Source organism: Delphinapterus leucas, chromosome 10, assembly GCF_059928025.1.
Source record: "Delphinapterus leucas isolate spDelLeu-1000000601 "Yukka" chromosome 10, BTC_Dleu_Yukka2, whole genome shotgun sequence".
NCBI classification, from domain to species: domain Eukaryota; kingdom Metazoa; phylum Chordata; class Mammalia; order Artiodactyla; family Monodontidae; genus Delphinapterus; species Delphinapterus leucas.
Genome location: NC_143138.1, coordinates 61,071,639 through 61,084,682, shown reverse-complemented (window position 1 = coordinate 61,084,682; position 13,044 = coordinate 61,071,639). Strand labels below are relative to the sequence as shown.

Sequence of the window (13,044 nt, the reverse complement as noted above, 5' to 3'; positions counted from 1 at the left end):
TTATAGTACGTAGCTCTTAGAATTATTTTGAGAATTAAATGAGGTAAAGCATATATGGTGCCAAGCACAGAGACTGGCACACAGTAGGCACTTAATAAATAGAAGTTGTCAGCACTGTAAAAGGACTACTTGTAAACTGTAAAGTGATGTAGAATGTTCAAGGCTTTAGTTGTGCTGTTTTATCATAAGACCTGAAATCAGATGGTATTCTGTTGAAACGAAACTCTTTTTTTTTTTAATATTTTTTTTGATGTGGACCATTTTTTTTAAAGTCTTTTTTGAATTTGTTACAATATTTCTTCTGTTTTATGTTTTGGTTTTTTGGCCGCGAGGCATGTGGGATCTTAGCTCCCCAACCAGCGATTGAACCTGCACCCCCTGCACCGGAAGGCAAAGTCTTAACCACTGGATTGCCAGGGAAGACACTGAAACTAAGCTCTTACACGGCTAAGAATTTCCCAGAGATGGTCCCAGTTACCCCACATACCACTGGAACCCTCTCCAATAATGTGTCCCCTTTGTCACCCGCCTCCTCCCCAGATCATAAGAAAACAGAAGAGCAAAAGTGAGCAGCACGTGGAAGAGGAGCCGGAGTGGCCACAGCCCCAGAGCTGCAGTGCGAAGGCAGCCGACGAGGGGACCACAGCCTCCCCAGGAGGCCACCGCGCCTCCACCACCTTCTGGGTGAGTCCCCACGCCATGCCGGCCCACCCCCTACAGGTGCCCTGCATGTGTGCAGGTCAGAGCCATTATCCCCACAGAAATGGGGACACCACGCTTAATTAACATCTATAGTTAGCACATGTGCCCACCAGACAGCCTGAGGTTCCTGAAGGGCAGGGAGAGATGCAGAGAGCGCTGCGTGGGGGCCAGGAGGCCTGTGCTCTTACACACATGGAGGTGGGTTTTTATACAGAGACCAATCTAGGAGAAATAACGATGTCAATAGGCTTTTTAAAATTAATCCTGAAAAGAGTTGTACTGAGTCCCATGGAAAAAAATGGCTTTCTGAAGGCCAGGTGTGTTCTTACAACTTAAACACTTGCTTTACTGAAACTGAGAAATGACAACGAGAGAATTGCCACTGCCTTCTGAGGTCACATTTGGACGTGAGCAGGAAGTTGGGGTGTGAGTAGACCTTTTTGTTCGTCATCCCCAACCACAAAGCACAATGTCCTTCCTGTGCCCCCAAGGGTCTGGGCCTGCCACGTCTGCGGTAGAGTCACCAAGCCCGTAAAATCCTTTGGTATGTGTTTAAGCAGCCCCGGCAAGGCTGCGTGGAGAATGGGATAGAGGCTGGGCCCTCGGTGTGGAAATTCAGCAAGAAAGAGCAGGACTGGCCAGCAGGGCTGGTGTTCTATCAGCTGCAGGTGCCCACAGTCATAGCACAGGGCAAGGGACAGGGCAACACACAGGTGCAATTTAAAACTGGAAAGGCACAATAAAAAAGAATGAAATAATGCCATCTGCAGCAATGTGGATGGACCTAGAGATGATCATACTAAGTGAAGCACAGGGAACTATATTCAATATCTTATAATAACCTATAATAGAAACAATCTGAAAAACTACATATATGTAAGTGACTCACTTTGCTGTACAACTGAAAATAATACAATATTGTAAATCAACTATACTTCAATTAAAAAAAAAAACTGGAAAGGAAGCCATGGGAAAAGCACCCCATCGCATATTATTTCTTTTACTCTCCACCAAAAGGTGGGGACAGGTATTATTGGGCCCATTTTATAGGTAAAGAAACTATAGTTTTAGCATAACTTGCCTAAGCTCCCACAGCTAGTAATCAGTGGGGTTGGGAGTTGAGTACCTTTTTCCTGTTCCAAAGCTTTTGATCTAGCTTCCTCCTCTAAAACGTGAGATCAATGGACTCGATCCCTAAGGTCCCTTTCATCCCAGAGGTTCTAGGTCTGCACTGTCCCATATGGTGACCACATGACACGAGTGACAATTTAATTAAAGTTAAATTTAAAATCCAGTTCTTCAGTCACACTGGCCACATTTCAAGTCCTCAACAGCCCCTGGGACTGGTGGCTACTTTATTGGGCAGTGCAGATACAGAACATTTCCAGCCTCCCTGAAAAGTTTTCTTACACAGCTCTAGGGAGCTAGATAAAGACGGAGCAAGAAGCAGAGGGCATAAAAGCAGAAATGCTTCTGGAGGCTGGCCAGAGCCTGGACGTGAACCAGCAGGCCAAGCCTCGGTTCTTGGGGACTTCGAGGAAGGTGGCTCTCCCACCTTTCCACGAGCTGTTCTAGCCTCAGACACTCATCTTCCTCATCTGCCTGAGCCCCACTCCAGGGGCGCTGACTCACAGGGTCTGGGGTGGAGCTGGGCATCAGTACATTGACCCAAAGCTGGCAGGGGATGCCGGCAGGCTGCAGGCTTAAGGATGGCCTCTTCATGATATCTTCAGGAGGGCACCCTGACCTACAGACCCTGGATGGCCCTAAACCAGTGGTCTCCTGGCAGTGCTTCCTCCTTTATCCTCAGTTCTCCAAGGACACGAATACCCTGCCTCCAGGGGTAACTGTGCAGAATCCCATAACGCTGCAGGCCTCCCTCCTTGGGCTTAACTGCAAAACCCAAACTTAATCCATCCCCATGCTGACAGGATTTCTCATCTACTCTCTGGAAAGAAAGTTCAGTGTGATTGTCCACTTTTTAATTTCCTCCTTTATTGTGTGGTTCTCTGCCAGTAGGGGGGTCAGTGCAATCTAGCTTTCAAAGCCTTAAGATGCAATATCCTGAAAGGCACCAGTGCAGGGGTTATAATTCATTTAGTGCCTATCTCTTTGGGCACGTGTATATAAAAAGTCGTCTCTGTATTAATACGGCGATCCTATTGATAATAATGATGACGGCAGAGGCTGGGCATATGCTATGCCCGGGGACTAAGGTGCATCTCTGTCTGACTCTGTCTCTGCTCTATCCTTCCCTATTTTCCTCAGCCTTTTCCCTTTGTGCTTTTGTCATTTTCCTCCCTCACATTTGCTCACTCCTTTAAATGACTATAGTACAGACCTAAAGTATTTTTCATTATTGTTATAATTATTGGATTGAATTTAATGACTATGCCCGACCCTAAAAATACAAAGCAAAGCTATGTCTCAGTTGTTATTCATATGAACACTGTTATCGATCTCTTTGCCCATAAACCCTTGATACTAAAAACATTCTCTCCCTGTTTTATGATGTGGGCTCCTTGAGAGCAAAGACTTATTTTGAAGCCATGATCGGTGCCCCAGGGAGCCTGCCCTGGTGGCAATGATGATAATCATTGCAGTCATAGCAACAATATACCATTCCAAGAAATACAGGGAGAACAGGACGCTGCTGCCCACACGGGGGACCAGCGGTTGCAGAGGAAGCTTTAACAAAGGTAACTGATGATCACACTGCAAGTTTTGCCTAAAGCTTCAGAACCAGCTGGTTTGGATGGCAGGTCCTGCTGGGTTGGAGCATGTTAGCCAGGAGTGCCTTGTCCCCAGGTTTTCAGCAAAGGGTGTCAGGCACAGCAGCAAGAGGGCATGGAAGAGCATCACCTCGGAGCCAGACAGACCCAAGGTCAAGCCCTGCATCTGCCCTGCACCAACCTTGTGCTTGGGCAAGTTATTCCAGGCTGCCGCAACTCACTCATGTGCACCCAATAGGACTGAGTGAGGGGATGGAGGTCTTGCCCTGGCTCAGTGGCAGAGCTTAATAAATGCTATTATTGTGACTGATATTTACTGAGTGCTTTCTGTGTGCTAGACATGGCACTGATTCCTTTCTGTGAGGAAACTGAAGCTTAGAACAGATCCTCCCGAGATCCCACATAGCAAGAGGAGCTGGCATGGACCCTCTACCCAACACACTACCCATTCATGCCCAAAGAGTTAAGAGGCGGGGCCTGTTTGAACTTCGCAGTCCACCTTTGCAAGGCTTTGCTGGCATGCTAACATTCCTGAACCCATGGACTCCACCCTCCATGCCCAGCCCCCCAGCACAGACATGCAGACACTGTAACTCAGGCCCGCCCGACCTGACATCACCAGCCCTGTTTCTTCCATGGACCCTAGGGTGGGTAAGAGGAAGAAAAACAAAAGCTGTGGGTGGGAACGAAAGGGTGGGCACAGAAGGCCCAGCCAGGAAAACAAGGCAAATAAATTAATCAAGTAATCCCATCACTTCCCGAGAGCCACAGAGGTTGAACCAACTGGCAAGTAAAAGTGTCGTGGTTGCGCCATCTTCTGGGCAATACGTTTACTGCAATGAGTTTGTGGCAAAACTGGGTCTAGGGTCTGGAGCTTTTCCACCCTGGCTGGAGACAGCAGGCCAGCAGTGTCCTGAGACGTGCTGGAGTCAGCTCATTGTGATTGTCAGGGTATAGCTGTTTTTCCTAGTGTGAAACAATGGCTTGCCTGAAATAGATTACAAAAGCCTGGCATCCTCAACTCATGAAAAACAGATCCCATCTTCCCTGTTGGGACCACAGAAGGACTTGGCTTTCGTAGGTGAGGGAGCATTTTTGTCCTATAGAAATGGAGCCCAGCCACCTCCTACAGACACACACATACAGAAATAAAATATTGTTTGAGCCACTGCAAAATGAAATACTATCATTTCCTCTCTTTCAAACATGTATTCAGTGATTTACAGTGAGAAGTTTGAAGGTAGAAAAATAAAGACCAAGGTACAGAAAACAGCTCAGGTGAGGCTGCAGTAATACTGCACCTGGCAATAGGCCATCAGCTCCTTAGGGCCACACCTGTGTCTTACATCCTACAAATTCAGTCACAAACATGGGACCGAGGGTCACATCCAAAAGATCATCCCTGTCTTCAAGGAGCTCACAGTCTGTGGAGGAGTCGATACGTTGGAATAGGACTGTAGGAGAGACAGGAAGAGCCGTGCGATCACACAGGAGGGGGGTCTTCTTGACAGTCCAAGGTGGGAGCCATGTCAAGGGTACGTTCCCCTGAATATATGGCGGTTTGCCATGGAAGGATTTTTTTTCTTCAGTTTTAATAACTTCACTTGCCAACAGACGGTCACCCTTAATCTCTGCCTCTGTGATAGCTGCTCATCATCTGTGAAGGATTTCACAGAATTACAGATGGCTCCCTGAATACCCAACCCCAAGAAAACCTTGGTTGTTGTGAAGTATCAGAGCTGTTCAGGGCGCTAGAGACAGGGTCAGTGCTTGCTGTGCCCTCAGAATCATGGAACTGGTACCCAACTGAGAGCCACTTGACGTGTGTGTTAGCTTTTCTCTCCTCCAAGACCTTGCCCTCCATGACATAAGTGAGGATGACAGTGGGCTTCTTCTTTGTTTTTCTTGATCCCCAGTCTCATCCAAGAAGTTAGTAAGATCATCATCATTATAATAATCAGGCTTCTGAAAACCTACCCTGTAGCCCACCCCAAGTCACATTCACTCCACAGTAAACATTCATTGATGTCCAGTTCCGTACCAGTTACTGTGCCAGGGGCTGAGGATGTCACCATTAGCAGTCCATTAACCTCCCTCAGTTGCTTGCACCAGGCAAAAAAACAGATGTTGCAATAGAGTGTCGTATAACACAGCAAGAATAGAAGCAGCCAAGACCCTCAGCCCAGCTTGAGGAAGGGGCTTTTCCACAGACCGTGGCCTGTTTGAACTGAAGGCACACTGAATCTCACCTAATGGATAAGAGGGGGAGAGCTCCTCCACTCCTGGGCTGCATTAACCTGTGACCGCTGCATCGAACGGCAGGTCTGGAGACCCGTCATACTCTCTTCTGTAATCAAAGGGGTGGGAAGCAGTTTGTGACCCTTGGTACACAGCTTAAAATGTTCCGTATTTGTTATGCAAACCCATCTTCCTCCTGGATCGGCCTCAAGGTCTTGTGAGGGGAAATAGAAGAGGTTTCCAATGACTCTTTCTGGACCAGAACTGGCTGTACCACCCTCTCCAACAAAGTGTGCCAGATGCCCTATGTCTGCAGGCGGCTGGGCCCTGGCCTAGCCTGCAATGATGGTGATGCTGGGACTCGATCCTCAGCCCTCTCTGAGTCTTTTCTCAGACTGGTTAACCATCCTTCGGGGCAAGGCTACAGAGTGCATTGTCCTCTCCCAAAACCCTGGTCATGATGCTCAATTTTCTCACCTATATATCCTGGATCCAGTGTTTGCTATTCTCCTTTGTTATTCTCAAACACCTTTTTAAAGCTCACACTTATTATGCAATTACTGTGTGCAGAGCAAGATTAGGTTTCCGCTTCTCAACAAATTGAGTCACTCAGCCAAGGTGTTGTGGCAGAGGTGGTCTTGGAGCCCAGATACAGCTGAGTCCTGAGTCCAGACTCAGCCGCCCGAGGGCCCTGCCCACAGCTCTCCAAACATGCTCCCCTCTTGTCTCCTACTCTCAGGACCGGTGGCAGGAGAGGAAGAAAGTTACCAAGATGAGCCAGTTCCTCCCGGGAGAGAAGGCAGCAGGGCTGTTGTTGTTGAGGTTGGCCAGCCGGCGGCGCCAAACTGCCTGGGGCCTGAGTCAGAGATGGATACTTTGCTTCCTATCTCAGATACGCTTTTGTTACTGTTTCACCCATATAAAAAGATCAAAGTAAATCACCAATAGAAGGGAATTCTTTCATTAAATGACAATGGAAAAAATTGGTCTCTTTCTGTTTGATGAAATTCCCTACACAGAACATTTGAGCTTCAGATTCTCAGTATAACATTTGTAACATATACAGCTCAAACATGTTTCTTGTCAGTCATTTGAAATCCCTTTTCTACCACTTGCCCTTAGGTTAGAGTTTATTTTCCTTTTTTTAACTAAATGGGAATGTGTTGCAAAGGCTCTGGGCTTGTGAACTGATCATCCTTGGTTCACTTGTCTATTGCAGCACTTAGATTGTGCGATAACTTTCTACTTACACCGCTGAAATGCTCAGGTTTGGAGTCTTTGAAGGGAAGATGCTCTCATTTTCATCACACACAGTTGGCCCTAAGAAATCTTGGCCGAAAGAATGGCTGGGGAAATAGGAGCCATGTGAGAACCTGCTCTGTCGGATTCTACCACATCTCTGATGCTTTCTGGCAGGCCTGCGTGCTTGCAATGGAATAAACAGGAACCATTTGTGCCATTATATGGCATGATGCCCTGATGTGCAACTTCTAAACCTCAACACGAGAAAAGACATTACCATCAGCTGTGTCTTCTCCATGCAGTGGGACGCCTGCAGATGTGAAGGCACTCCTCCTGGGGACTGTGCCTTACAAGGTCACCCCTTCCCCTCTTTTCTTTCCACAGCGGTCACAGTCTGCGTTCCCACTCAGCAGAGAAGATGCCCTGAGGACCTCTTCGCTGGAGGCTGCATCGAGGCAGCCGAGGGGGGAGGAGGCATTGCCCAGCTGGAAGAGCGTGGACAGGCTGGATGAGACAAGTAACTGTTGTAAGCAGCATGTGCTTGGTCGGTGGGCTTCAAAAATGCTGTTGGGAGGCTTCTCGGCTGTTGTGTGGTTGCTCAGCCCTTCCTAACACCAGTCGGAGTGGGGTGTGCCCATTTGGGACAGCTGGGCCACCAAGTCATGAGGTCTCTCACACAGCACACAATATATAATGTGGACGTGTTTCCCACATGGGCGGTTTTCCTTCTGAGACCCGTGACACAGTGGGCAAGTGTGTTCAGATCACTTGGCTACACAGCCCCCCTTCAGCTTCGTGTTCTATGTGGACTAGGAGAAGGTATCTTATTATATGTAGGCCAGGAACACCAATCCAACCTAGCAGGCATTCACTGCAGTATCCAAGATACCGCAGCTAATGTGGTCCTCAAACATTTGCAGGGCTTTTCAACTACTCATGGTAATAAGTGTCTCCACACCATAACAGTAAACAAATAACAACAAAGAAAGAGCATTTCAAAGTTCAGACTTAGAAACTAACAAACTTAGGGGGTATTATAAGCACTTGTAAAAGACACTCCATTTCACAAAACCGTTCCTGCTGAATTATGAGCATTCCAGAAAAATTTGCAAAGGATCTTGGTTTTCAAAACATGATTTTGTGCATAAATTTCTCTAAACTAAGGCACCCATGTGTAATTTATCAGTTGCATAGAAACAAAATAATTAGTTCAACAACATCACACACAGAAAAATGATTTCATACTTGGCTCAAAAATCCATGCATCTCTGGGGCTTCCCTGGTGGCGCAGTGGTTGAGAGTCCACCTACCGATGCAGGGGACACAGGTTCATGCCCCGGTCCGGGAAGATCCCACATGCCACGGAGCGGCTGGGCCCGTGAGCCATGGCTGCTGAGCCTGTGCTCCTCAACGGGAGAGGCCGCAACAGTGAGAGGCCCGCATACCGCAAAAAAAAAAAAAAAAAGAAAAAGAAAAAATCCATGCATCTCTCAGGATGAAGATTTAAAATAAAAAATATAAAGCACTTGTATGGAAAACTGCTGGTTTTTCCGAGGACTGCTTGGTCCTTGACATGCTAAAATGTCCAGGCCAACCCTAGAAGTCTTGAAAGATGTCTGATCTGTTTAGCAGGAAGCAGGTTATTCCCTGGGGGCACTTTTCAGTCTCAGCAGAGCACAAATGTAGAACAGAGGAGGGCCAGAGACAGAGGTCATCTTAGAAGGGTAACATCAACTGGGCTATTTTCAGCAGTTCTGTTTATGCTTCAGGGGAAAGGTTGGCTCTGGAGGCTGTTGGTCCATGGTTGAGGTCAGCTGTAGCAGACACTGTGGGCTGAGTAAACTCACCTTCAGTCTTCATTCTTGACAGTGCTTACAGCAAGTAATCCATGTTCCCCCCAAACACATTTTCACTTTGTAGACCTTGACTGAGCATCTGCCATATACACAGCATGTGCTCATTACTGGGAAATAAAGATCAGGGTACAGTTCCTGGTCTTGAGTTTCTAACTGTGAGTTGTCTGCACAATCATGAAAGAGTGAGAATTTGGAGAAAGGAGAGGATGGAGGAGAGCAGGGTCCCAGAGGGTGTCCCAGTGCACAAAGGGAATATGGTACTGGAGCCCAGGCAGAGCTCTGAGAATTTCCCACAATGCAGCTTGACAACCAAGGTTTTCATGGGGTTGGGCATTTATGGAGCCATCCCTGCTTTTGCTGAGATAAAAACTGGCCAACTTCTAGCTTTCCCAGAGCAACATGCAATCTGGAATTATAAAAGGCAGAAGAAGAGAGGAGCTGGTGATGGGCAGACCCCAGCCCACTATGTAGTGGGTGTTGGAGGAGAGTCCAGGACCACATCTACAACACAGCCAACCCTGGAGGCAGGCACAGAGTAGCATCACTAGGGCCTTCTCTCTTTGGCTTCCTCCCATTGCCCCAGGAGAGGCTGCAGACAGCTGGACTCATGTAGAGCCGCACATTAAGTGCCCCATCTTCCCCTGCAGCCTGTGGGTGCCTGTGTTCACAAGCGAGTGGTCTTTACCAGCCCAGGATGGGTTGCAGAACTGGCCAGGGGCTGGGGGTCCAGCAGTGAAGAAGAGGTGGCCCTGCTCTCAAGGAGCTCATGGTCAGGGGTGGGGGATGGGAGGCGGGATAGACAACCACAAAAATAAGATATAGTTTAAGTGTTAAAAAAAAAATGAAAGCTTTTTGGCAAAGCTCAGAGAACAGAGTAGCCAACTCCTCAAGGAGAGAAGGCCAAGGGTGTGCCACTAAGAAGAAGCACCAGATTCAGAGCCCCAAAGATGGTCCTCAGGGCAGACTTAGTGACTAATTGTAAGGCCCCAAGGATACACCTTTCCCCTGAGAGTGAATGCTCCACTGACGGGGCAAGTCTGCACATTTGCATCATGTGCGTGTCTGTCTGGCTTACCCCAGAAATGGACCCTAATACAAAGATCCAAGAGACAGCAGAAGCAAGAAGAACTACAATCCTGCAGCCTGTGGAACAAAAACCACATTCACAGAAAGATAGACAAGATGAAAAGGCAGAGGGCTATGTACCAGATGAAGGAACAAGATAAAACTCCAGAAAAACAACTAAATGAAGTGGAGATGGGCAACCTTCCAGAAAAAGAATTCAGAATAATGATAGTGAAGATGATCCAGGACCTCGAAGAAAGAATGGAGGCAAAGATCGACAAGATGCAAGAAATGTATAAGAAAGACCTAGAAGAATTAAAGAACAAACAAACAGATATGAACAATACAATAACTGAAATGAAAGCTACACTAGAAGGAATCAATAGCAGAATAACTGAGGCAGAAGAGCGGATAAGTGACCTGGAAGACAGAATGGTGGAATTCACTGCTGCGGAACAGAATAAAGAAAAAAGAATGAAAAGAAATGAAGACAGCCTAAGAGACCTCTGGGACAACATTAAACGCAACAACATTCACATTATAGGGGTCTCAGAAGGAGAAGAGAGAGAGAAGCGACCAGAGGAAATATCTGAAGAGATTACAGTCGAAAATTTCCCAAACATGGGAAAGGAAATAGCCACATAAGTCCAGGAAGCGCAGAGAGTCCCATACAGGATAAACCCAAGGAGAAACACGCCAAGACACATAGCAATCAAATTGACAAAAATTAAAGACAAAGAAAAATTATTAAAAGCAGCAAGGGAAAAATGACAAATAACATACAAAGGAACTCGCATAAGGTTAACAGCTGATTTCTCAGCAGAAACTCTACAAGCCAGAAGGGAGTGGCATGATATACTTAAAGTGATGAAAGGGAAGAACCTACAACCAAGATTACTCTACCCAGCAAGGATCTCATTCAGATTTGATGGAGAAATCAAAACCGTTACAGACAAGCAAAAGCTAAGAGAATTCAGCACCACCAAACCAACTCTACAACAAATGCTAAAGAAACTTCTCTAAGTGGGAAACACAAGAGAAGAAAAGGACCTACAAAAACAAATCCACAACAATTAAGAAAATGGTAATAGGAACATACATATCAATAATTACCTTAAATATGAATGGATTAAGTGCTCCAACCAAAAGACACAGGCTTGTTGAATGGATACAAAAACAAGACCCATAGATATGCTGTCTACAAGAGACCCACTTCAGACCTAGGGACACATTCAGACTGAAAGTGAGGGGATGGAAAAAGATATTCTATGCAAATGAAAGTCAAAAGAAAGCTGGAGTAGCAATACTCATATCAGATAAAATAGACTTCAAAATAAAGAATGTTACATAAGACAAGGAAGGACACTACATAATGATCAAGGGATCAATCCAAGAAGAAGATATAACAATCATAAATATATATGCACCCAACACAGGAGCACCTTAATACATAAGGCAACTGCTAACAGCTATAAAAGAGGAAATCGACAGTAACACAATAATAGTGGGGAATTTAACATCTCACTTACACCAATGGACAGATCATCCAGACTGAAAATTAATAAGGAAACATAAGCTTTAAGTGAAACAACAGACCAGATAGATTTAATTGATATTTATAGGACATTCCACCCAAAAACAGCAGATTAAACTTTCTTCTCAAGTGCACACAGAACATTCTCTAGGATAGATCACATCTTGGGTCACAAATCAAGCCTCAGTAAATTTAAGAAAAACTGATATCAAGCATCTTTTTTTTTTTTTGCGGTACGCGGGCCTCTCACTGTTGTGGCCTCTCCCGTTGCGGAGCACAGGCTCCGGATGTGCAGGCTCAGTGGCCATGGCTCAGGGGCCCAGCCGCTCTGCGGCATGTGGGATCTTTCCGGACCGGGGCACGAACCCATGTCCCCTGCATCGACAGGCGGACTCTCAACCACTGTGCCACCAGGGAAGCCCCCTATCAAGCATCTTTTCTGACCAGAGCACTGTGAGATTAGAAATCAATTACAGGGGGAAAAAAACGTAAAAAACACAAACACATGGAGGCTAAACAATATGTTATTAAATAAGCAAGAGATCACTGAAGAAATCAAAGATGAAATAAAAAAATACCTAGAGACAAATTACAATGAAAACATGACGATCCAAAACCTATGGGATGCAGCAAAAGCAGTTCTAAGAGGGAAGTTTATAGCAATACAAGCCTATTCAAGAAACAAGAAAAATCTCAAATAAACAATCTAACCTTACACCTAAAGGAACTAGAGAAAGAAGAACAAACAAAACCCAAAGTTAGTAGAAGGAAAGAAATCATAAAGATCAGAGCAGAAATAAATGAAATAGAAACAAAGAAAACAATAGCAAAGATCAATAAAACTAAAAGCTGGTTCTTTGAGAAGATAAACAAAATTGATAAACCATTAGCCAGACTCATCAAGAAAAAGAGGGAGAGGACTCAAATCAATGAAATTAGAAATGAAAAAGGAGAAGTACAACAGACACCACAGAAATACAAAACATCCTAAGAGACTACCACAAGCAACTCTATGCCAATAAAATGGACAACCTGGAAGAAACGGACAAATTCTTAGAAAGGTATAACCTTCCAAGACTGAACCAGGAAGAAATAGAAAATATGAACGGACCAATCACAAGAAATGATATTGAAACTGATTAAAAATCTTCCAACGAACGAAAGTCCAGGACCAGATGACTTCACAGGTGAATTCTATCAAACATTTAGAGAAGAGCTAACACCCATCCTTCTCAAACTCTTCCAAGAAATTGCAGAGGAAGGAAAACTCCCAAACTCATTCTATGAGGCCACCATCACCCTGATACCAAAACCAGACAAAGATACTACAAAAATAGAAAATTACAGACCAATATCACTGATGAACATAGATGCAAAAATCCTCAACAAAATAGTAGCAATCAGAATCCAACAACACATTAAAAGGATCATACACCACGATCAAGTGCGATTTATCCCAGGGATGCAAGGATTCTTCAATATACGCAAATCAATCAATGTGATACACCATATTAACAAACTGAAGAAGAAAAACCATATGATCATCTCAATAGATGCAGAAAAAGCTTTTGGCAAAATTCAACACCCATTTATGATAAAAAAAAAAAACTCTCCAGAAAGTGCGCATAGAGGGAACCTACCTCAACATAATAAAGGCCATAAAAAAAAAAAGATC

At 45.3% G+C, this 13,044-nt stretch overlaps 1 protein-coding gene and 1 long non-coding RNA gene across 2 annotated transcripts in view; one reads left to right on the top strand and one right to left on the bottom strand.

Moving 5' to 3' along the window:
- The window catches only part of LOC149748256 (uncharacterized), a 349,957-nt gene that overhangs the window by 156,340 nt on the left and 180,573 nt on the right, over nt 1-13,044 (bottom strand). The window lies entirely within an intron of this gene.
- The window catches only part of MYRIP (myosin VIIA and Rab interacting protein), a 174,186-nt gene that overhangs the window by 106,076 nt on the left and 55,066 nt on the right, over nt 1-13,044 (top strand). The window contains exons 7-8 of the mRNA XM_089918170.1: nt 541-684; nt 7,299-7,431. Coding sequence (XP_089774296.1) covers nt 541-684; nt 7,299-7,431 — 277 coding nt within the window. The remainder of the gene's footprint in view (nt 1-540; nt 685-7,298; nt 7,432-13,044) is intronic.